This window comes from Ctenopharyngodon idella, chromosome 2 (assembly GCF_019924925.1).
Source record: "Ctenopharyngodon idella isolate HZGC_01 chromosome 2, HZGC01, whole genome shotgun sequence".
NCBI lineage: Eukaryota > Metazoa > Chordata > Actinopteri > Cypriniformes > Xenocyprididae > Ctenopharyngodon > Ctenopharyngodon idella.
In genome coordinates, this window is record NC_067221.1 from 10,592,147 (window position 1) to 10,618,144 (window position 25,998).

Below are 25,998 nucleotides of genomic sequence, written 5' to 3' on the forward strand. Positions count from 1 at the left end.
GGAAAAATGGGCAAGCGTAAGGATTTGAGCGAGTTTGACAAGGGCCAAATTGTGTTGGCTAGACGCCTGGGTCAGAGCATCTCCAAAACTGCAGCTCTTGTGGGGTGTTCCCGGTCTGCAGTGGTCAGTATCTATCAAAAGTGGTCGAAGGAAGGAACAATTGGTGAACTGGCGACAGGGTCATGGGCGGCCAAGGCTCATTGATGCACGTGGGGAGCGAAGGCTGTCCCGTGTGGTCCGATCCAACAGACGAGCTACTGTAGCTCAAATTGCTCAAGAAGTTAATGCTGGTTCTGATAGAAAGATATCAGAATACACAGTGCATCGCAGTTTGTTGCGTATGGGGCTGCATAGCTGCAGACCAGTCAGGGTGCCCATGCTGACCCCTGTCCACCGCCGAAAGCACCAACAGTGTACATGTGAGCATCAGAACTGGACCACAGAGCAATGGAAGAAGGTGGCTTGGTCTGATGAATCACGTTTTCTTTTACATCACGTGGATGGCCGGGTGCGTCGCTTACCTGGGGAACACATGGCGCCAGGATGCACTATGGGAAGAAGGCAAGCCGGCGGAGGCAGTGTGATGCTTTGGGCAACGTTCTGCTGGAAAACCTTGGAACCTGCCATCCATGTGGATGTTACGTTGACACGTACCATCTACCTAAGCATTGTTGCAGACCATGTACACCCTTTCATGGAAACAGTATTCCCTGGTGGCTGTGGCCTCTTTCAGCAGGATATTTCATTCAGGAATGTTTTGAGGAGCACAACAACGAGTTTGAGGTGTTGACTTGGTCTCCAAATTCCCCAGATCTCAATCCAATCGAGCATCTGTGGGATGTGCTGAACAAACAAGTCCGATCCATGGAGGCCCCACCTCGCAACTTACAGGACTTAAAGGATTTGCTGCTAACATTTTGGTGCCAGATACCACAGCACACCTTCAGGGGTCTAGTGTAGTCCATGCCTCGACTGGTCAGGGCTGATTTGGCCGCAAAAGGGGGACCAACACAATATTAGGAAGGTGGTCATAATGTTATGCCTGATTGTGTATATATACACACACTCACACACATACAGGCAGGCAAGGCAATACAGCAGTGGAAACTGATGCAAGTGGGACATTCCACATTCAGACATAAATAATAAGGATAATATAAATGTCAACATAGAGCTTATTGAAAAATACCAACTATATTTTATTTCAGATAAAAACATGGTCTTTCATGATGATTACATACATGTACATGTATTCAAATACACAACTATTTTATACATAGCTACTGCATAATCATATTTGAAAAATTCAAGGTGTTAAAGATTTATTCACAAAATCACATCATTGATGTCCAAGACTTAAGAAGTAAAACTCTGGCGTGAACAAATTTTGGATTATAGTCATTAAAACATATCAACATATAAATTTGTATGGTTGGCTGTTCAAAGCTTTATTTTAATTAAAGCAGCTACAAAGCTTCATTGTATTGCACTGGATTAATGTGGCATCAGCTTTGTTAATGACACAGGTAAAACAGGTATTTACAATCACATGATTACAATACATTACAGCCTTTTCACTTATCTAAACATTAACATGACTGGTGATCAGTGTATTTAAAACAGATTGCAGTCTTGACTTGCTCGGTATTGTCAATGACATTTACTTTTGTGTCCATCACGTATGCTGCTCTCTGGGCAAAGAAGCGATTGTTCATGCTTTGTGAGAGGATACTGTGACAGAAGTCTTCCGAACTGTCTCTGTGATTGTCATATCCAATATTCTCTGTTCATTCATAACAGATGCTATAAAACTGGAACTCTGGCTGTGAATAATGGAGAAAATACCTCAATGAATTATATGAACTCAAGCACAAACAGATAACCCATTCAACAAAAAGGAGCTAGAAATACATGCAAGAATCAGAACTTACATTCATTAGTTCGTTCACAAATGAAACCAATGCGTTCTGTGCAGAAAAAGTCGTTCCAATTGCCCTCGTGTATTAAACCTGCACAGTCTTCCCCAGCCTCGTGACCATGGCTCCAGTTATCAGGCTGTCCAGGTTTCCATTTCCTTTCAATTAAAAGCAGACGAGACTAATGGGGAATGTATCCTAACACTGCATTCTCCCCTCTATATTACTGTGGATCCTCACTGGATTTTATTATGTACACTTGTATACACTGGAGTAACAATAATAGAGTTCATGGGTATTTTACTTCATGCATTCAGTTATTTACTCACGTATAGGTGGGCAGGCTCCCATCCACCCATCTCCAGGTGTTTTCCTCTATGCTATCTGTGAGGCCCAGCCAAAAGTAGCCCTTTCCAGAAATCTGCCTCTTTATCCACAGCTGTGATAGATAATAAAGAGGGCATTGTGTAACACACATATTTATAGAGTGATATTAGGTCTAAACCTCAAGAGTAATATGGATAATGCTGTTTATTTAAGACGCATATATGTTCGAAAATAGTATCAAAGATTTACCTGCTCATCTTCATCATTGATAATCAGCATAGATGAACTCTTGTTGCTGCATCTTTCCTTCGTTTCATCAAAGTTCAGACTCTCTGTTTGAGCTGAGAAGTAGTAACATTTATCTCTGAAGCTCTTCCACTTAGGTGGGCACCCTTAGATAAAAAAAAAAAAAAAAAACATAAATATTGTCACATCTCCATTTGTGCTTAAAAGTAGCACTTATGAGAAATGCAGACTGGTTATATATAATTCTTCATGTTGTAAAAATGGAAATCAATATGGATGTGCAAACTAGCATGTGCTATAATCTCTATGTGCAATGCATCTTTTTGTACTGTCCCTATACAAACATTTTTTTTAAAAAAGAGTTAATAATAATAAGTTACCTACTATAAATTCTGGTTTGTGGAATTTTGACAATTTTTAAAGTGCTCCTATTATGCTATTTTAAAGGTCCCTAATTTTGTTTTGGAGGTCAGCTTCAACAGGTTCACAACATGCATCCAAGGTCAAAAAACACTTTAATTTTCCCTAATTTCTCATAGTGTCTGAAAACGGTTTGTTCAAAGATTCAGTCTCTCTAAACCCCTCCTTTCCGAGAGCCTATACTCTACTCTGATTGGTCAGATGGCCCAGTCTGTTGTGATTGGTCTAACGCTTACAGCGCATGTTAGAAACAAAACGCCAATTACTATAACTGAACTTCAGCTCCAGAAGCTTCCTCTGTGCTTGATACACAGTACGAACAGTAACAATAGTGTCAGTTTTACCCAACATATCAATTCCAGCACGAGTCCCCATCCTTTTGAACCAAAACACGAACCAAACTCTTCCAGGCCTTAGCTACAACTACAGTGTTTGAGGGCGGGTCAAAGTAGACGTTGTTCACGAGCAGTCCACTTTTCCACTGTTGGGCCAGTGCGAGCAACGGGCCAGGCTAGGCTAATAGCCCCGAACTTGTAGCACCGAGCCCAAAATCACGCTGCATTTCCACTGTCGTCGCTCCGCAGCGCTTCACTAAACCCGCCCGTAACACGCCTCTCCGGAACAACTACACACAAACCCGTCATTTCACAAACAAATGGAAGTTTTATAAGAAATATTATTAGAAAGAAATCACTGGAAACTAGCGAGATCGTAAAGTGAACATGATAAAAGCAGGCGTTTGTTGGCATTTTGTTGTTTACTTAAAGATTTAAAAACCCAAGCATCGATGTTTTACCAAACAAATAGATCATAATGAATTAATTTGTGTCAATATTAAACATTAGTCACAGAAATAATGTGGTATTTACTGTTATTTCACAAAAGAAAGAGGACACACGCACTTATTCAGTCGCGTCTGTTTCTGTTTATTTGTAGTCATGTTATTTGTAGTCATATGTTTACATCACATTTACAATGAATGATAATTTCTACAAATTTTCCACCAAAAATACGACCTGAGGAGCTTTAGCACTCTCTCCAGTGTCAGTCCAAACAGTTATATTTTCAGTGTGAGAAACAGAGGAATCCCGAAAAACTGGAGTTGCTTTATTTTATGAAATATGCGGAGCTAAATATGGATATCAGACAGTCCGTTAAGAGTCGAGACGTGCTGACAGATAAAATAAATACATGATTGTGATAGCCTACGTATATGATTTGTCTGATTTCAAGCCGTCGTATTTACCATGTTTACTATGGTAATAGCGCGCATAGTCTTGGTGATCAGAATCCACATCGGATCACAAACAGAAGTTATTTCAAACACTTGCTGCTGTCTGAAAGTGAGTTTTGAGCTAAAATGTTTTTAAAAGTCTTTAATGCTGATGTTAGCTGGTAACCTATGTAGTCATCCATGGCGCCAACGTCTCCACACACAGATAAACTCCACCTTTGTTCGTAACCACTCCCTCAAGCCCGAGCTGGCCCGCTTTGGACCAAGGTATTCGGCAGGCCGAAAAACCCTGGCTGTTGGCCCCGAGGAAGCCCCGACGAGGCACGATCAAGCCCCGGAAGTGACAGTGGAAACGCGACTGGCCCTGGCATGCACTAGCATGCCCGCTTTAGGCCCGACAGTGGAAACGTGGCTAATGAAGACCATAGGTTGTATTATGCAAATTTGTAACACTGTTACATAGAAAGTTAAAGTGGAATCCCAGGAATTTCCAGGAACTGGAAGCCAGGAAGTGAGACTGGAATTGCTGACGACTCTTGATCTTTGATCTTTGATCTTTACCTTGATCTTTGATCTTTACCTTGATCTTTAAAACTTTGAGACCTTTTACGTTCACAAAAAGCTATATTACACACTGCATGAATCGTAATATTCGAAAAAGCATAATGGGGCACTTTAACTTATATACAAATTAACAAAATAGATCTCAGAGTATATATGCCAAATATTCTGAGATCCTTATTTTATATGAAATCTAACCACATTACATAAAAACGTAATTATTTATGCTGTATAAACCATAATATCTAATAAATTGCCTGTATTTAGTGTATGTAAACAGTGAAAGTAAAAATAAGAAAAGCCTGTACCTGGTGTACTTGTAGGGGGCGGCGCTACCTGGCGGTTGACAAAGCCTTGTGGATCTACCGGGGGCAAAACTACTGGTGCAGGAAGTCCTGGTAATCCAGGAGGTCCAGGTGGGCCAACGGGGCCAACGGGCCCACGGGCTCCTTCCAGTCCTGCAGGCCCAGCTGGCCCTCTGAGTCCCTGGGGACCTTGTGGCCCAGAAGGACCTGGCTGACCATCTCTTCCGGGCAGACCAGGTATACCGGGGTCACCTTTCTCTCCTGAAGGCCCCGCCCTGCCCCCTGATCCTCGTGAACCCTTTGGCCCAGGGCTTCCTCTTGATCCAGGTGGCCCTTTTAACCCTGGCACACCAGGAGGCCCCGCTGGACCCCTTTCTCCTTTAGGCCCAGCAATACCAGGTGCTCCTTTTTCACCAATTTCACCTTTCTGGCCAGCTTTGCCAGGCAGCCCCTGGGACCCTTTGTCTCCCCGAGGACCTCTTGGACCAGGAGGACCTGAAATTAATGACAAAGAAATTAACTTCCACTCAATTGTCTAAAAGCACAAAATTCTGGTAGTGAAAATTAGTTATTAGCATAGATTCAGAGGTGATTTTGATCAGTGTTTCATTCAAAGAGATTAATGGATTCAGCCTGATGGTACCCCACATGAACACAAATCCATGTTTTAGCTGCGAATTATAGCTCCAAATATCCTAATTTTATAAATGTCATAATTATAAAATATATTTTGGTAACATTTTACAACAAGGTCCAATTATTTAAAGTTAATTCATGCGTTAACTATGTAACATGCGTTACATTTATTACAGAATTTATTAATATTGGTTTCTAAAATACAACTGTTCATTGTTAGTTCAACAGATATAACTTTTTATTTCAATAATTTCAATTTCAGTTTATTTAAAAAGCACATTTTAAAACAACCTTTTTTTTTTTTTTTTTTTTTTACAAAGTGCTGTACATAAAAAAATACACCAATGCAGTTACAACAGGGGTGTACAAACTCAGTCCTGGAGGACCACTGTCCTGCAGAGTTTAGCTCAAACCCTAATTAAACACACCTGAACCAGCTAATCAAGGTCTAATTAGGCATACTAGAAACTTTTAGGCAGGTGTGTTGAGGCAAGTTGGAGCTAAACTCTGCAGGACAGTGGCCCTCCAGGACCAAGCTTGGACACCCTGAGTTACAAAAGATTAAAAGCAAAAATAAAAGATGACTTTTTAACCTGAATTTGAACTCAGATAACATAGGGACAGACAGATAACAGCAAAAAAGCAATCTGGATGGATAAAAGCAATCTGGATGGATTGTGGATAGCAATTAAGTCTGAAAGGTATTGGGGGGCTAGATTGTTGAGGGCTTTGTAAACAAACAGTGGCACCCCAACAAACGACGAATTACAATTATCGAGCCCTGATAATAGAACCATGAAATAGAACCATGAATAATTTTTTCTACTTAAAAGGGGTTTGACTTTGGCAAATCGACAAAGGTGATAAAAGCTAGCACTAACAATAGCTTTAATATGCTTGTCTAGCTAAGTCTACTATCAAGATAAAATCCTAAATCCTTAACGTCAGAAGTAAGGTGTGAAGTACAGTAAATGTACCCTGGTCAATAATGTGCAAATCCACATTCTCTTTCGGTCCAAACAAAATAATTTGATTTTTATCACCATTTAGGTACATAAAGTTGTTGTTAGTGAGCCATACTTTTAGTTCATGAAGACAAGCCACCAGTATATGAATAGCAGAGTTATCATTACATTTTATTGGTACGACACACCATCTACTAAATACTGACCCAATAGATATATATAATGAAAATAGTTTTAATATTATGTATTAGTCAATGTTCAAATGAACATTAACTAAGATTAATAAATGTAAGTATTTTTCATTGTTATTTAATGTTAACTAATGTACACTGTTAAAAAATATTTTCATGATTTGTTATCAGAACATTTTTTCTTTTGTCAAATCAACTTGGATAATAAATGTGGTTCAGATAACATAATATTTTGAGTTTCTGTTGATTAAACCAATTGCCTTCATTGTATTAACTCAAATTTTTAAGGCAACTAGGTAACTTACTTTTTTAAGTTAAACCAACAATTCTTTTTTACAGTGTAGTTAACAAATGTTAAGCAATCGAACCTTATATTTTTAAAATAAAATAATATAAAATAATCTTTTAAAAATACTTCATACAGGCTACATGATCCTGTATTCTGAATTATATATATTTTATTAGATTTATTATGACACCAATAATTAGCTTGCATTAATCACCTAGAATCAAATCGGTAACTCCTCAAAATTGTTTTGTTTATATTTGAATATTTAGTAATAAACCCTCTCTATATAGTATTTTTTGTCATTTATATATTTGTTTTAGTGAATCATTTCACATTGTATTTTTGTTGTGCTCGTTTTTACAATTCAGGAATTTGCTGTTTCAACAATTTAGGCCCCGTCCACACGGAGACGCGTTTCTGTGTATACACACAAATTTTGTATCGGATAGGCGTTTTGTCCACACGGATCCGGCGTTTTCGGAAGGTGAAACCGCTATTTTTTGAAACCGGGTCCCAGAGTGGATAAATCTGAAAAATGGCGCCTTTGCGTTTTCGTGTGTACAGCCAATCCGTATATTTTGTGAAACGATTATGTTGGCACGCATGCCATAGGTTGCCAACCCCAGCTGTAATGTATTGTATAATAATAATAAATAAATAAAATTTAATAATAAAATACAAAAAAAGAATTATTAAATTGTGTATAACAAAACAGATTTGTTTTAAATAGTGTCTACATTTGGTTTATAGCCTCAGTTCTTACCCTGAAGGATAGTGAAGTTTGTGATGAGCTGCGAGTGTTTGCTGTCGACCAGTTTCATTTCCTCCATGACAATGGAGAGACTGCTGACCTCTTTGTCGAGCCTGGCAGCGAGTTCCTCCTGTTGAGCTTTGAGCTCTGTGCTGTCCGACTTAGTTTCTGCCACACTGTTGTTCAGCCCCAGCAGCAGGTCCGAGTGCCGGGTCACCGTCTCGGCGCAGGTGCGCAGACCATTCAGGTCCATGCTGATCGCTCCGAGCAGCTGCGTGGCGAAGCTAACGTTCCCTGTAATGCGGTCCATTTCCCCCTCATTGCGGTCAAGACGTGTCTCTAGGGCATCAAACTTCATGGAAGTGGCGTTGTCGTGGTCTCGCTGCAGGTCCATGAGCTCACGCAGGCTCTGGTCGTGGCCGTCGGTGATGGCCGAGGCGTTCTGCACCTGCTCTGAAAGCGAGTTCAGCTGAGAGGTCACATCCTCCAGAGAGTCACTGTTAGAGCGAGTTAGTGCCGAATTATTGGCAGCTAAAGCCTGGAGGTTCTGCACCTTCTCCCTCAGCCAGTCGGCATCTGCTTTGGTCTGCCTAGCCACCTGCTGAAGGCTCTGATAGTCATTCTTAAGCTTCTGGACAGCCTGGCTAGTGTCCTCAACTGACCTCTGGAGGGAGCTGATGAGGCTCCTCTGCTGGGTCTGGGTGAAGTTCAGAGTGCTGATGCTGTGAGTGTTTCGTCCCTGTTCGTTCGCCTGCACCTGAAGATCAGTCTGGAGCCGCGCCGTGTCAGTCTTTAGTCTGTCAATCAGGCCGCTGTATGAGTTTAAGGTGTGGTTTACTTTGCTGATGACGTTGACGTTGCTCTCCAGCAGATCTCGCAGTGAGAGGTGTCCGCTCTGCATGTCCTCGCCAGCTAGCCGTAGCTCATCGAGAACAGCTTTGTTGCTAGAAGCCTTCATGGCAACGTCATTGAGCTGCTTCTGCAAGGACTGAATTTCCAACTTGAATGAGAGGAGTTCACTGGTGGCGTTCTCTGACTTCTCTCCCGTTTCATCATCTGCACATCAAATACAGAAGTTCATTAAGTGAAAAAAAATGTATTCAGAGCAGCTGAGTCAATGACGTATAAGAGTGTCCATTATAAATATGTAATGATTAATTTAATATTTAAGGGCTGTTCTTAATGAATTTTAATGTCTTGTAACCAAGTAAAAAGTAATAACATTATTACTGAAAATCAATATATTAATATATTTTAATATATTTACTTACTTTATACTTTTAAAATATTTCTCAAGACAATTGTTTTACAAATATCATGAATTATTAATTCATAGAAATCATACCACATTATATAATATAACCTGTACTAACCTTAACTTGTCATAAAAATATTCCACCACATGACATGAATTTTCCGGAGAAAAGTTTATCAAATATAAGCAGTGGAGCAGATTTGTAAAATAAAATAAAAAAAATAATAATAAAAAAAAAAATAATAAAATAAAAAAAATAAAATAATAAAATTAAATAAAATTAAAATTTAATCTATTTTTGAAAATAATAATAATCAGGATGTAAAAAATTAGTGTCACTTCATTAAGCCAGTTATGTGTTATCTATAGGGCAACATCTCAGGTCTACTGGACTTACCAAGTTTCTTGAGGTCTGTCTCTACAGCCATGATTTTACCTCCATAATTCTCCATACCTTCTGTTACATTATCCATCCTTTGGACCACTGTAGGACAAACATTACAGATGCCAGTCAAACCTTGTCTGAACAGTGGACTACAAGTATATTATAAATCCTTAACAAAGTCTCTGAAATTTCCTTCAAAATGCTGATCGTTTTGATAGTGTCGACATGATTCAACATTTTAACTCGTCCAGTGCACATGCACAAAAATACAACATAAATTCCACATATATAGTCATGCAGGAAATACATGACACTTAATTTCCTCTGGAATTTGGAATAGATCCTGAGGAGTCTTTATCTGAGCATCTTCTGAGCCTTTGTGGTAATTCCCAGCAGTCTTGCTGGCACCACTATAGATATTCAAGGACAGATTTAGGTCTCATCCCTGATTTGTACAATAATGAAACCCCAGTTTAAGATGCCTAAGGGCTAAAATGTTAATATAAAATGCCATAACCATGACCAGGCCAGTTATGTACTTATGTACAATGTAGTAAACATCTTGATTCTAGAGTTACGTGTTCACATGCACCACTAGATGGCGCTTTCACTATGCATTCTGGTTGATTCTTTTAGTAAGAGGTATATGATTAAAATACCAACAGTCACATTCGTCTTTTTCTTTGGAACAGTCAGAAGACGATCTTACAGGCTGTTATGACAAAGTCCCAGAATGGATTCAAATCCCCCTCTTGAGCCCAGTGTTTATCCCATTGAATTTCTCACTGGTGGTCAAACATGAATGAAAAAATAAAGTCATCCTCTTTGCTCTCCAGTGTATTTGCTCTCACTGTTTTTAACTCATGTTTCATTCAGACATGCAGAACTTAGCTATTCACTGCCAGCAAATTCAAACACATCAAAGATCTTGGGTGTTAGCATTCCTGACTGTGCTTGTGTAACCAAACACAGAACAAATATATGCTGTAGGGGAAAAACAAAACATGGAGGTCCATTTCAAAGGCTTGTTGGTCATTTTCACACTGGGAGTCTGTCGGCAGGAGGTCAACACTGCCAGTTCCTCGTCTCAGTCTCCTGTCCTCTCACTCTCTTTTCTTTCTTGTATAGGCCATGTTATTTTTGAATAGAGTTAGCTGTATTAAGAGGACTCAATCTAAATCAAATTATTGAGGTACTAACTGGACTAAATCTGAACATGCAATTAAAAACTTTTGTTGATATGAAGCTGTTCAGGAGACAGTTAAGAAGTGATACAGAATAAGCATAAAGCGACCAGATTCACCCTGGCACTGCCAACAAAGGAAACATGCACTGTATTCAGAATGCAACAAAAAGTCCCTGTCAATCAACCTGTGGGTTTCGGGACAACAAATTGCTGCTAAAGCATAAAATCTCCTCTGGAGCAGGTTTGCAGTGAGACTCGCTGCTTTACATGGTCTTCTCATCTGGTTGGCATTAGGGCTTTACAGAACGAGAAGACACATATGGACTCAATGGACACATGATCTAGACGATCAGATCAAATCCATTGAAAGGTAAATAAGCAAGGAGACACTTTCAAGTACAAATTTGGGGTGCTTTGTAGAAGTTCAGTTGTTCCATTTAAAGATACAGGGATGAAATTAGAAAACAATCAATATTATATTTATATATATATATATATATATATATATATATATATATATATATTGATATACATTTTTGTCTGTCTTGATATCTATCTATCTGTCTGTCGGTCTAATTTCAAAAGTAACGTTCCCATTATGTTTGCAAAATGATAAAATAGAATATTCCTTTAACTTTCGAATAACCAAGAAATAATTTTAACGCGATCGACGCAGGTTCGAATCCGTCTTTTGCCGAGCTCGCATTTATTTTCAATAAAAATGAAAATAATGTTCTAAAAGTGGAAATAAACTGCGAACGAGTGTTTAATAATATTAAAAGTGTTTATTGGGTAGGGTTAGGGGAAGGTGTAGGGAGTTTTTTTTTCTCCCAATAAGGCAGCATTCACTTAGTGTAAATAGCATCTACAGCTATTTGCAGTTAGTGCAAATAGCCGCTGCCTTAACTTATTTCGTAATACCTTATAATATTATCTCTTTTCTTCTAAAACATTTGATCAATTCATTCATTCCTTGAGAATTAAACCCATTAGCACTGTTAGCTATAGGAATGCTAATCACACAACTGACTAAAATTACTTAAAAACAAAACTATATTCGAAAGCTAGAAAAATACCTCTAATTTACCATGACCTTTGGGAAGACAGCAACGTGCATTGTCTTATCCTGATTTTTGGCACCAGACAAAATAAACTGTGATGCTCTGTTTCACAGTGCTCTGGCTTTCCCAGCTAATACAGAAAGCAGATGCCACTGTGATAGTCCGACTGACAATATTTGGAAAAATATCTTGTTTCTACGGTGCAATATGGTTGCCTTATGTCAGGACAATTAATAAAGTGAGCCAAAGTTCAAAACTGAACAGCAGAAATGATGATGAATATTAAATTATGGCACATTCTTGATACATATTAGCTGGATATAAAAAAAGTATAAACCCAATGAACCTAGATTATTCAAGTTTCTGATCTAAACAACAGAAAGCAGGAATTGTCTGTACTGTACTTTATGCATGTCACATCTAACTCAAAAAGATGAATGAGAGCGTATCTTCAAAGACAATGATCAGAAGACTTCCTACCTTTGTATCCCAGCACAGCCACAGCTATGGTGAGCAGCGCACAAAGCACATACAGAAGAGCAATGGCCACCCTCAAGGCCCAGTCATTTTTACATTTAGTGCATTCACTTCCCTCCTGGATACCTGCAACACAAAATAACATTGCATCAAACATTGAAAATGCTTTTCAGCATGATGTAAATACATATCCCTCAATCCCTCATTCTTAAAGGATTAGTTCACTTTCAAATGAAAATTAGCCCAGGCTTTACTCACCCTCAACCCATCCTAGGTGTATATGACTTTGTTCTTTCCGATGAACACAATCGGAGATATATTAAATATCCTGATGCATCCAAGCTTTATAATGGCAGTGAGTGGGATCAACAAGTATGAGCTGAAGAAAGTGCCTCCATCCACATCCATCCATCATAAACGTGTACTCCACATGGCTCCGGGGGGTTAATAAAGGACGTCTGAAGCGAAGCGATGCACTTGTGTAAAAAAATATCCATATTTAACAAGTTATAATATAAAATATCTAGTTTCCGCCAGACCGCCTTCTGTATTCAACTTACAGAAAAAGTGTGACTAACGCGACGCCAGTTTACACTTTCTTTGTAACCTGAATACGGAAAGCGATCTGGTGGAAGCTAGATATTTTACTTCATAACTTGTTAAATGTGGATTTTTTTTTTTTTTTACACAAATGCACCGCTTTGCTTCAGAAGGCCTTTATTAACCCCCCGGAGCCGTGTGGAGTACACGTTTATGATGGATGGATTTCTTCAGCTTCATACTCATTGGTCCTGTTCACTGCCATCATAAAGCTTGGATGCGTCAGGATATTAATTAATATATCTCCGATTGTGTTCATCAGAAAGAAGAATATACATCTAGGATGGCTTGAGGGTGAGTAAAGATTGGGCTAATTTTCATTTGAAAGTGAACTAATCCTTTAAATAACAACTCAAATTCTGACAGGAAAAAAATCAGGAAACTGATTGGTTCCTAAAATAAATAGTTCACTCACAAATCATCTTCATTTACCCACCCTAATGTTGTTTCAAACCTGTATGACTTATTTCTGTGTGACACAAAGAAGATATTTTGAAGAATGTCTCAGTGTTGTTTTGGACCCCATTGACTTTCATTGTATGAACAAAAAAAATTCTTCAAAACATCTTCCTTTGACATTTACATATAGAAAGTAAATAATGACAGAATTTTTGTGTAACTTTTTTCTTGCATTAGCATATTTTCATGGTCTTTCTAATCATTATGTATGACATGTTGATGTCGACATATGCTTTTCATTCAAGTTTTAGACTTGGCTAAGTTTAGAAAACACTGAAACACCTTCAGGAAATTACTTGAAGAAAAAAGACAAATTCCAAGGGACAAACAACTATTTCAGCGATTTCACGCAAAGCAGCTTTAGAGATCACAGTGTTTCACCACATGATGATGGTATAAGCGAATAACTGCCCCTCTGTTTGTTTTCAAGAGTCAAGCTGAAACTACACCATCGGGGCTTACTGCAGCGAGAGACCATGTGTCATGCTTGTCCTGAACCAAAATGACTGATTTGTGTCAGTCTGGTTCAGATTACCACTGAGCCAAATTGTTTTCCCCTTTGATTTAGAGCAGCGTTTCTCAAGGGTATCGGGGTATAGAGACATGACAAGTGTGCCCATCTTTTTTTGTGCCCATCTCTATTAACCTTTTGAGCGGTACGGTGGTCCCACATATGGGATTTAGCAGAGACGTCACGTAACTGCCAGATTCAAACTGTGCTTTCCCGCTTTGGCTGGCGCAGAGACTGATGCGCTCAGCAGCGCGTGTCATTTATCACAACTATGCAGTGTTTTCAACAACATAATGTTTATTTTATGTTTCAGACATTTAAAAATCCATAAATACTAGTAAAACAATACATTTGGAGTTTGTAAAATATACACTGATGTCTATGGAAGCAGCTATAATAATCAATTCAAATATAATTTGCCGACTTGTTTTATTCATATCAGATACACACAGTGTAAGTAACTATAAAGTTTACTCTATTTTTCTCCCAGATCACCGGCCACTTACTTACATGTATTTCGGGAGAAACTGATGAATTCACGTGCTGTAAATCTGACTGACAGGACTCTCTGAACAGCTGCGCAAAAAATGGCGGCGCCCATTTCGCGTTAAAGATCAAGATCATTTAAATAGGTTTTTAAACGACAAAACACACTCATATATTTGAGAATCGGAATATCAGATAGTTGATGGCATGGTAGGCAAGTTTGTGAATATTTTAAAAAAGGAGAAATTAAATAAAAGCGATACATCTGTCATACTGTGTTATTGTAGCTGCGGTGTGTGACGTGACAAGCATGAAGTGTCGCCATGGAAACAATAAGGGGAAACAAAAAACTCAGCTAGAATATTTTAATTTAAACTCACTCATGAAAGGGTTAATTCCTAATTATTTTTATTTACCTTTGAACAAAGTCTTTTCATACAAAGTGATAATATAATTGCACTTTTATTTAAAAGTTTTTAATGCCGTTGTTTGAAGTTATGTTTTTAAAATGTGATGTTAATAAAATATATTTTAATAAATTTTAACAGTTAAACTAAAAGCCTAGTTTATTACCATTTTGTTGGGGCGATTGGAGACAGGCGGGGCTCGGAACCCTTCCCTACCTCCAAAGTGGGGAATGGCATAAAACGTTTGAGAAACACTGATTTAGAGGGAACATGCGGTCAATCGTGTCACACTAGGTCAAACAACAAGTTTGAACAGTACATAACAGACTATGACGTCAAATTCGCCACACGCTGCATGTTTTTGAGCAAAGTGGACCCCTGTTGTGTTTAGGTTGAGGCTTAGCAAATAAACATGTCCACTATCTCCAGAAAAACTCCAGACATTCCACAACGAGGCTCACATCCTTGTTTGACTTATCAGCATATGGTCGGAGTGGCAGCCATGGCATCCAGGTCAGGCTAAAATGAAAGCCCCAGGAGAGAGCTGGGGGGCGGGCAGGTCGCTGAAGAGCCTGTCCTTAGACCCACACATCTGTGTAAACATCATGGCAGAGCGCCTCAAAGGGCTCTCCAAGCTATGGCCCCGGATGTAGGGGGGTTTACATCGAGGGTTTGGTGAGGTGGTCTGTGTGGGGAGATCAGAAGAGGCCTACCCACCCTCACTCAACTATAACCAAACCGCACCATGTAAACAAGCAACATTACAACCTCTGGCTATGGGTCACTGGGTGTTCAAAGGAGAGAGAGAGGAAAGAAAACAATAAATGCTTCACTTTTACATTGCTGTAGAGTGTTTATTGCTCTGTTTCTTTCACCTAATGAAAACTATTAAATAGAGATGGACAAATTGCTCCCGACTTACAGCACTGAAGCTAGATTAACCACACAGCTTGCCTTCCTACATTTTTCACACATGCTTTCGAAATCACGAGGGAAAAGCTGATTTCACTGAAGAAATACAGATGTGCTCTCTGTCAGATAGCTGGAATTCCAAGATGGGACACTTATATTTGTGCTCTGAAACAACAGATAGGGAAACAAGCAAACATGTTCCACTCACAACAACTTTTTTTTTCTGGTAAATTCTGGAACTAATTGCTGCCCGTTAATGGTTCCTGCACATGTTCCCACTGAACCGATGAAGTTACCAGTAGTTAAACAATTACACAGCAACACTGTTGCTAAATCTACAGCACAAAAGAGAAAACGAGACCAATGTAGTCTGACTTTAGAATGAATGTCTCTGAGCCGGTTCATTTAGGCTACGTTCACACTGTCAGTCCTAATCTTATTATTTGTGTATCTGATTGGAATCTTATCTAAAATAATTAACTGTCCACATTGTGTACACAGCTATTCAGATCCGATTTGTGTGTCCCATGCCACTCTTTCGTTTTCCAGATGCAATGGTTTCTATGGCAATGGCGTTGCGTTGGTAGGCATACGCCAAAAACAACAACAAAAACCGCAACATGGAGGGTTTGCAATACAGATGTTGTCTTATTTACAACATTATTTACATCGTCCAGCACTTTGCAACAACACAACCTTGTTTCTGCAGTGACTTTCAGCATGTTTCCTATAACAATGTCTGACATTTATATTTTAGGTGGCGTGAGAAAGTCACATAAATCACTCAAAATCGGATCGGAGCAGTCAGACTGAAACGGATTTCCAGAAATGCGATTTGAATAGGATTTCAAACCAGATATGAATGTAGCTTGAAATAGATTTTTAAATATCGCATATCGTGTGATTTTTGGCCATTCACACTTGCTAAATCTGATTGAATTTCAATCAGATATGCACAAAATCAGATTTGGACTGACAGTCTGAACGTAGCCTTAGTGAATCAACAGCGAACAGCACAATGTTTCCCATTTCCGAACGAATGACTCTAATGAACCGGTTCTTTTAAGTGAATCAAAAGCTTACAACGCAACCAATGTAGTCCGATTCCGAAGTACGTGAAAACTAATTTATTATAATTTACAAACAAATTTATTACATTTATGTTTGCAATTATAAATGTTTCATGTTTTCTATTTATAATTGAAATGATGTCATCATATGGCAATAGAATTGTTTCTTTTTCCAAATATTTATTCCTTTAAGGTACAAAAACAATTGTTAATGGATCCTTTAAAGGGTTAGTTCACCCAAAAATGAAAATTCTGTCATTAATTACTCACCCTTGTGCCGTTTTACACCCGTAAGACCTTCGTTGATCTTCGGAACACAAATTAAGATATTTTTGTTTAAATCCGATGGCTCCGTGAGGCCTACATTGGGAGTAATGACATTTCCTCTCACAAGATCCATAAAGGTACTAAAACATATTTAAATCAGTTCATGTAAGTACAGAGCCTCACAGAGCCATCGGATTTAAACAAAAATATCTTAATTTGCGTTCCGAAGATTAACAAAGGTCTTACGGGTCTGGAACGGCATGAGAGTGAGTAATAAATGACAGAATTTTCATTTTTGGGTGAACTAACCATTTAAGGAACTAGAATAGACCCTTTTCACATTTCCGGGTTTCTCAGAAGCGGAAGTCGTCATAGTTGGGTAAACTTTTATAGCGGTGAATGAGAGACTTCATTAAATATATTTTGTGTTACCATTTGCGCAAATAGCAAAAGAAAAACTCCACAATAGTGTTTTCACAACTTTCAAAAAGAGGAAAAAAATAGAGAGCGATTGATAACGGCAGTCAGAAGAGAGAAAGATGTAATTTTTACCGTCACTCCCACAGCCGCTGTATTAGAAACACCCTCACAGCAGCGTTAACTAGTTTTTTATCATTTGATGCATAGGTAATATAATACTAAGTATAGTGTTATAAATGTACATACATTTTAAAAAATTAAAATATAAAAAACTTTGCAGGATTTATGATATTAATGACCGTTAAAAGGCATCATCACAGTCTGTGAAAAGGGTCTATTGTTCTCTAAAGGAATTTGAATCAGAATACGACTTGTTAATTTCTTCACGATTCCCATCCTTACTTAAAATGTTTTTCTGTTCAAACCTTTTCTTGCCAAACAGATTAATGCAGTCTCTGCGGACCGTACATGACAACATTATCTATAAAAATTCTGACACACATCCAAACACCCACACATTTAATGTTTGTAACACACACACATGGAAAAACCTATAGGGAAAAGCAATCTGAGGCCCTGGAATGGATGACCATACCCTGCCCTTTACTACAGGGCTTTAGGGAGGGTCTGGAAAGTGGCTAGTGTTAATTTTAACAGGCCAGCAGTGACAGGTTCAGATCCAGGAAATTCCCAATGAGAAAATAACTAGTCAAACAATCTGAATGAAGTTAAAGTATACCACACAACAGGCAAACTTACTGTATGTTAATGTACATTTGGAAGACTACTGTCCTAGTCAACACTTCAGAGATTGAATCCTAAAGATCTCATGATAGATCATATTAAAAGTTGGAGAACAAATGTGCAGCTTTAACTCTGTGTGAGATGAGGTTGTTAAGCTATGGCAGGAGACTGGGGGAGAGAGAGAGAGGGAGAAACACTGAGGCCTGCATCCATGCCTGTGCAACAGCTGTGTTTCATTTAGACTCAGGAAGTCGCTCAAAGAAAATTCCTGTACTTCTCTTTTTTCTTTGTACCTGCTATAAGACCCACTCACACTTGCCCAATGCAACAGAACACTTGTGATGGAAATTTCCACGGCAACAAAAATACATTTTTCCACACTACACACAGAAATTGGTCCATGTTTGAGCTGATTTTTGATTTGGTGCCTGGGACTGGAATATATAAGGATGATTCTTCACTTAGGGGAACTTTTTTGTGCCCCTGAATGATTCAAAATATGCTCTTCCTAGTTTTAGGGTAAATTTAATAGATTTCAACTTTTCTGTTGTCTCCTTATTGAATTTTTCCTAATTTTTAAGAGTACTGAAATGCTAAATATGTCATAATTGAACTATTTTGGACTTATCCGCTACCTATACCACTTCTACCACACCGCTGTTCAATTAATCTTGTATGTACAGTATATGTACAACTTGTATTTACATTATAACAAAAAATAGCCAATATACCCAATAAAGTGGCCATTATAGCCAGCAAACCAAGCATTTTAAAGAAAAATTATTTTTTTATTTCCATTTCTACTTGGTTATACTGGAAATGAGGGGGGAAAAAAATTCTGGAAGATGGCCAACAATGATCACACCCTTATTCAAGGACAATGAGACAAATGAGTAGTTAAAAGTAAGAAATCACCCAAGATCTCCCAAAACCATCTAATTTGGTCTCACAGAAACCACAAAGGCCTCAAACAGCCTTTACAATTTTTATTAAAAAAAACTGCTTGCACATTTACTGTGGGTGGCTGAGTTATAAATATGTTTAATTAAGTCTCCCTTAACATTTAAATGTTTGAGCGATTGTGACCTACAGTTTGAAAAGCTAATGAAGAGTTACAGATACATTAAGCAAATCTGAGCAATGAACTCCTCAGGGTCCAGGCATTTGAGAAAAACAATTCTTTTGTCATTTGATAATAATTATAGCCTTATCTGCATGATCTGCATGCAACACGTGCAAAAGCTGTGATAATGAAGTATTTCTTCTTATATTTTCATTCAAGCATTACCTCAACTGATTTCATATTGGCCATCGTTTTGTGACTGAAAAAATCCTGAAGACCAGAAGCGAGAAATGATTAAACAGAATGGATTGGCAGCCCTGAAAGCAAACAGTTTAACAAACATGGTCAACTAGTAGAAACAGATCCAGCCAGTCTCTGAAGATAAAGAGGAAACAAACTTGCTGTATGTCATTGCGGTTTATTTCAACATAAGAAAACAATGAGTTTCATCATGTTAAATATATGCTGCATCAATCCCTATGCGGCCACTGCTAACATCTGGAATCATCACTCAAGCAAGACTCAAACAAAACACTATTTGCATGCAATTCTTTTCAGTTTTGTAGCATCAGAAATAGCAAATTTTGTGTATCTGGTGAACATCTCTGGATCCAATCATCTTGCCCCCAGCGTCCCTCATTACAAGCCCCCTCTCTGGAATGTTAACAAGTAAACGCTCTAAAAAAAAGGGGGTATAACTACAGAGACAAATTACTACACCATTATGTTTATAAACCTCTGAACTGTACTGCTCCACACTATAGCATGCATCAACATTTTTTCCCCTTTTTTGACAGCAAACAGGTTTATAACACTTTAAATGGGCACAACCATCTGGAGCTTATTAAAGAAAGGGGGGAAAAATCAAAGGATGCAAGAGAACATTTGATACATCATCCCTCCATGCCAAGGACTGAAGAACAAACATCTAAAATGTCAGCTCAGTTTACAGTTTGGATGCAAGGAATGCTTTTCCTCAAAGAACCCTTTATATTACAGAGTTTAACCTAGTTTTTAAATACAACTAGGGTATAGGAAGTGAACTCTGTAGCATATTTTAGCGAGATGTTAAATTATGAACAGCTTGAACATGCCACCAAATCTGGTGTTTCCGTGTGGAATAGGTCTGGACCAATAGCACAGCCCATTAAACTGGAGCATTTTGATTGAGCGAGTAGATTAATGAGATCGAATCTTCAAGGAAAATCATGCACTAACGATCCAGGTCATAATTCCTCTGTATATTGTTACTCACTAATGGTTGGGCTACAACATGAAGCCTTTGTTTACATGTTTACTTGTCTTTGCTCAATTGTAATCAGACACGTTCAGTTTTGATACAAACAAGTCAACAGCAAGCAATTTAAAGAACGTCTTTGTAACGTTTCTGGATCTGACCGTTTTTTTTTTTATGACATCAGCAACAAAATAAAGGCAGAAATAGGAATAAATCCTCTCTGGAGTTCAGAGAGAGGCAATAAAGTCTTTCCTAAGACATTGGCAGAGTCACTGGGACACGTGTGGGCTGTTTTCAGCTCCAATTATTTCCTTATGTGATCAAGGCCATGTGCAGTTTTAGAAGTCCAGTGAGACTCTGAAAGAATGAGAGCTAGTTATTGTGAAAACCAGCTTCTCAACAACTTAAATAACTGGTTAATGGTCATTCAAGATAAATTAAACATAGAAAAGACTAGAATGGGCATCCATATGCTTATGTTGAGCCCTGGAAATCATCTGTATTGTATTACTGTAGAAATACAATGTCGAATAAAGCACAACCTTAAGAGGAAATCATGAAAAGGATGTATGGAAAATGTGTGGAGACAAAAACAGAGATAATTCACAGCCAGACAGACAGGCAGATCCCACTCAGAATCTGAGACAGGAAATCAAAATCCGAAGCCAACAGCCTCTGGCTAATGAGCTAAAAGAGAGATTCTGCTCTTGATATTGGTCTACTGCACTAAATAAATGCAAATACCTTTAAATCCATTCTTCTCCAGCTACTTTTCCAAACGGTTTAACAGTATTATGCTTATAACTTAACCTGACCCTCACTTTATATGAAGTTATTCATGATAGGGTCTTCATTTTATATAATATAACATCTGTCTTGGTGACTGATGCAGAAAATTTCTTTAAAAAAACATAGCAAAAAGACATTGTTGGCTTTGATACATGCAGAATGTTGCAACTTTTTTTGGCAATGACTTGAGTGAAGTCACACAAGATCACCTTGTTCTTATTCCAACACACAATATGTTATTTATATTGTTGTTGTTTTTAAAAACAGCTCTTTTACACTCTGTTCTAACTACACGCAAAGTGACGCCGCAATGATTTTTTTTTAGAAACGGTTTCTATTTTTCTGCATCGTTGCAGCTGGAACAACAAAGTACTGTGTGGCAATGATAATCTCAAGTACTGTTTATGTGCTTTATTTATTGTTAAAAGCGTCTAATGTCCGTTTGAATATAATTTTGTGTTCTTAGCTTTGTCGCCGTACTGAAAGTAACCATGAATAATTCACCTCAGATCGTGAAAATAAATAAATGGGCACAAGAACATTCAAACTGTCAACGCATTGTGAACAAACAAATGTATTCTATAACAAAGATTGTTTCAGTCACTCAGTATGTACTTTAAATAATGTTTAAATGGTGTAATATTTATAAATTTGATTATGTACTCATCCATTTCATTGTGACTGCCGTGCGCTTCCCAAGAGAGCCCGCCCTCACGCTCTTCTGATTGGCTGTGGTTTTTGATTGATTTTGTCGCGTCTCATAGTAGCGTCTGGTGTGGACAGACAAACTGCATGTTGCTAGAATCTTATTATTATCACATCGCGTCTGGTTAGAACATGGCGCTAGTCTACACTGAGTTGAAGAACAAATGTTCCTCTTTTGCCTTAAAAGAACTAACATTATGTACAGTAATTGCAAAGTCCTGACATTCTCTTACTACTGAGCAGCTTAGTATGGGGTGGGATACATCTTTTGTAGCCCCTTCACTCACAAGCATAAAGCACAAAAAGCTACATTCACCATTTTTTGGAGACAAAGTGAACAAAGTTAGATTTTTACGCTTTTTAGACTGCGCGAGTGATCAGTGAGCAGATTCTATCTGCATGTGCTTATAGGCGGTGTAGTCATTTTCTGGCATATCTACAGTAGTTTTGATGTGAGCGTCAACCAATGCCAAATGAGTTTCAAATAAACTTGCCATATGGAGAGACCAAACAGAAAGGTGAATAGTTGCATGCTTATGTACACTATGGCGTCTGGTTTCCTTAAAGCATAAACACATGCCTCATTATCCCAACATTAGGCCACAAGGGCACATGCCATTACAATCATATATGATCAAGATGAACAACTAAAGGCTCATTCCAGCAGTGCACGTATTAGTAAAACATTTGAGTAATCACATCGAGTTTGAGAAGTACAAGCACTTTCAAAAAAATAAAATAAAAAAACCTTGCATACTCACAGTGACATCATAATAAATGTTGTTTGTGTCAACTCTCTCTCTCTCTCTCTCTATATATATATATATGTAAGCAATAAGGTACAAGAGGCTGTGCTGTAACGCCCTTCAGCAGTGACTTATTCACGATACAGCACTAGCCTCGAGTACCTTATTGCTTTTATTAAAATGGTTACCACACAATACAAATATTAAAGCCAAAAATATGTATCAATGCAACTTTCATGAAGTAAACTTTTACAAAAAGCCTTCCTTCCGCCGGAAAAAAATAGTCCCTGACTGTGAACAGCAACAAAAGTTACATTATTACGAAATTAGATGGCGGCAAAGACTGTCTTTATGAGTGTGTCAGTCAGTAGCGAAGCCCATGCTGATAAAGATGAAGACTACTGGGACTCTAAACTCTGGAGTGATGAGACCAAGATAAATGTTTTTTGAACCGATGGCTTCAAAACTGTATGGCGTCGCAAAGGTGAGGAATACAAAGAAAAATGCATGGTGCCTACAGTGAAACATGGTGGTAGCGGTGTCCTTATGTGGGGCTGCATGAGTGCTGCTGGTATCGGGGAGATGCACTTCATTGATGGCATCATGAATTCACAGATGTACTGCTCGAAACTGAAAGAGAAGATGCTACCATCACTCCGTGCCCTTGGTCGTTGTGCACTTTTCCAACATGACAACGATCCTAAACACACATCTAAGGCCACTGCTGGATTTCTGAAGAAGAACAGGCTGAAAGTGATTCAGTGGCTCCTGATCTGAACCCAATCAAACACCTATGGGGAATTCTGAAGAGACAAGTTCAGCATCACTCTCCATCCAGCATCCAGTCTCTAAAAGAGGTCATTCTTGAAGAATGGAAAAAGATAGATGTTGCAAAATGTCGCCAACTTGTCCATTCCATGCCTAGAAGACTTGGCGCTGTCATTAAAAATCATGGAGGCCATACAAAGTACTAGATGTAGTAGTTTTTGTTGTGGGATGTACTCATTTTTGCATCACCCTAATTTGAGTAAAACTGAAAAATGTGTAATCTAAGTTATATTATTAACCTTACTTTCATGTTATAAGTTAAACAGATTTATATATATATATATATATATATATATAAATAAGAACTGTATATCTTGGCAACTAACTGAAAACAAGTTCAAGTTGAAGTACAAAAAATTAAACTAAAATATATTAAAGAAACTAATAAAAAATGACAAACACACATAACAAATTTACTAAACACTCTTAATGCAACGTTCTAGAATGTTTTATACAGTATATACTATGCATGAAGTACAAAAGTATGCAACATAAAGCAGAATTCAAACGTAGTTTAACTTAACAGCCTCAAGGCTAAAACATTTACTTTAAAGAGAGTCTAGAGGGACTCATAGTAATGACCTCAGTGATAGAAATCATATTACGAAATAAAGGTTTGCTTTCAATCTTTTATGATTAAACTGAGAGGAGAGTACACTGCTGGGGTTAATGAAAAGAACACCTCCTACAAATGCACTGTTGCCTGAACCGATTTTCAATACGGCTCATTGCTCTTGACAGTAATGTGATGTCATCTAGATGTATCCAAGGAGATTCAAAACAGCCCCCTCATTCAGAACACTGTAATGTTCTGGAATCCGGCCCTGAACTTTCATGACAGCGAAGGAGGGGGGAAAAGACCCTCTGAGCTAGTGCAGATTATTTTTGGGTCTGGATAAATGTAGTCATATAAACGTAGTACCTCTCCTCAGAGACATCTGCTTGAATGATAATTAAATTGTTATGTACATGTTGCTTCAATAACACATAATAAGCGGACGATAAGAGGGTGACCACAGAGCCATATATTACACGCTGATTTACAATATGATTCTGATGTCAGCTGAAAATCATGACTTACACTGAAGAGGGATACTGATTTTCCTGTTTTCTGCATGCACAATTACGGGGTGACATTCGTTTCATGTCTTCAGTCTCAGAAGCATGATCTCATTTCGTCAGTATGTTTGCCAAAGAACATGCTTGGCAACAAAAAGGCAAGAGAGACCCTTGAATACAGTAAATTACAGAACTAAACAATGATCCTTCAAGGAATTAATGGCACAGTTCAGGGTAAGTCAACAATTCCTGCATCCAAATTCAAACAGAGCAAAAACACAGCAGGCATTAAAGCAATTTAGAATTGTGAAACACTTTCTTCTCTTCTTAAAGGGACAGTTCATCCAAATATGTAAATTATGTCATTATTCACTCTATGGAATGGTGACTAATAACTTTATTAGATTATAGATAGGGGTGTAACGGTTCTCTGTAAAAAACCGAACCGCACGGTTCGCACCTGCACTGCGGTTCATCTTAAATCTGACAATGCATCTATAATATGTTTTGTTGAAAATAACATCGCATAAAACAAACAGACAGAGTTCAGCTAACATATGTTTCCGTCAATGGATATACGCATTCTGGCTTTCCAATACGTTACAACAGCAATAATCAAAAAAAAAAAAAAAAAAACGCAACCCAGGCTCATTAGAAAAACATACCTGTGTCAACATTTTTGCAAAATGCAAAATACGTTGCGTCGTGCACGTTTCCAGACAGTTTGAAAGTGAAATGTCCAGTGAGTGGCGCTAAAAGTGTGTTTAGTTTTTACCGGAACAGATAAACGTGAATATGGCAACGTTTTATTACGTTGGAGTTTGTACATATCACCACAGTTCTGAGTTGAAATGTCCGGTGAATGGCGCTAAAAGCTTGCTCCATCACATTTAATAACGTACACCTACAATAAACCCTAAACCTACCCGATAGTGTTAACAAAAGCAAATGTGACATAAAAACACAATCATAACGATGGCATTTTAGCTTGTTTTTGAACTCTTGTCTTTGAGCTCTTTTACCGTGACTCGTCTTTCACTGGATTGGTACCCGAGCTCTTTGCATCGCAAGTACAATTCTGTTCCAGCTGAGCTACCGAGCAAGCTTATTATGACAATAAAACTGAACATCTGGAGCTGGTTAAGTGATGCAAACTCCAAAATATATTCGTTTACAAATCATACACTATGGTAAAAAGTATTTTGTGGTCATAACATAATTGTGCAAGGAAAACAAGTCTTTATTAATCATAATCTGCCCTTGTAATCATAATTGTGTGTGAAAACAATTAAAAGTGCTTGCTGTTTTACTGCCTCTAGTGTTCATTTCTGTTAGAAACTGCAGTGATATGCACGTATTGGTACGTATTTTGCGTTTTGCAAAAATACGTCAGTGTCATTAGCATCAGTGTACTGGATCTGTGCTTTATGTCTTAAAGTGACAGCAGCCTAATATTCCTGCTGTCTGTGTTTTTAATGTTAATCGAACAA

General features: G+C 38.1%; 1 protein-coding gene across 2 annotated transcripts in view; it reads right to left on the reverse strand.

Annotated features, from left to right (window-relative positions):
- Nucleotides 1-1,175: 1,175 nt before the first annotated feature.
- The window catches only part of colec12 (collectin sub-family member 12), a 36,059-nt gene continuing 11,236 nt past the window's right edge, over nt 1,176-25,998 (reverse strand). The window contains exons 3-10 of one of the 2 annotated variants that reach the window (XM_051917256.1): nt 12,209-12,331; nt 9,494-9,580; nt 7,854-8,897; nt 5,013-5,504; nt 2,493-2,635; nt 2,246-2,355; nt 1,932-2,074; nt 1,176-1,819 (exon numbers count right to left, since the gene is read on the reverse strand). In XM_051917256.1, coding sequence (XP_051773216.1) covers nt 1,818-1,819; nt 1,932-2,074; nt 2,246-2,355; nt 2,493-2,635; nt 5,013-5,504; nt 7,854-8,897; nt 9,494-9,580; nt 12,209-12,331 — 2,144 coding nt within the window. In that variant the 3' untranslated portion in view covers nt 1,176-1,817. Of the gene's footprint in view, nt 1,824-1,931; nt 2,075-2,245; nt 2,356-2,492; nt 2,636-5,012; nt 5,505-7,853; nt 8,898-9,493; nt 9,581-12,208; nt 12,332-25,998 lie in introns of both variants that reach the window. The other variant, XM_051917244.1, reaches the window with a different exon arrangement.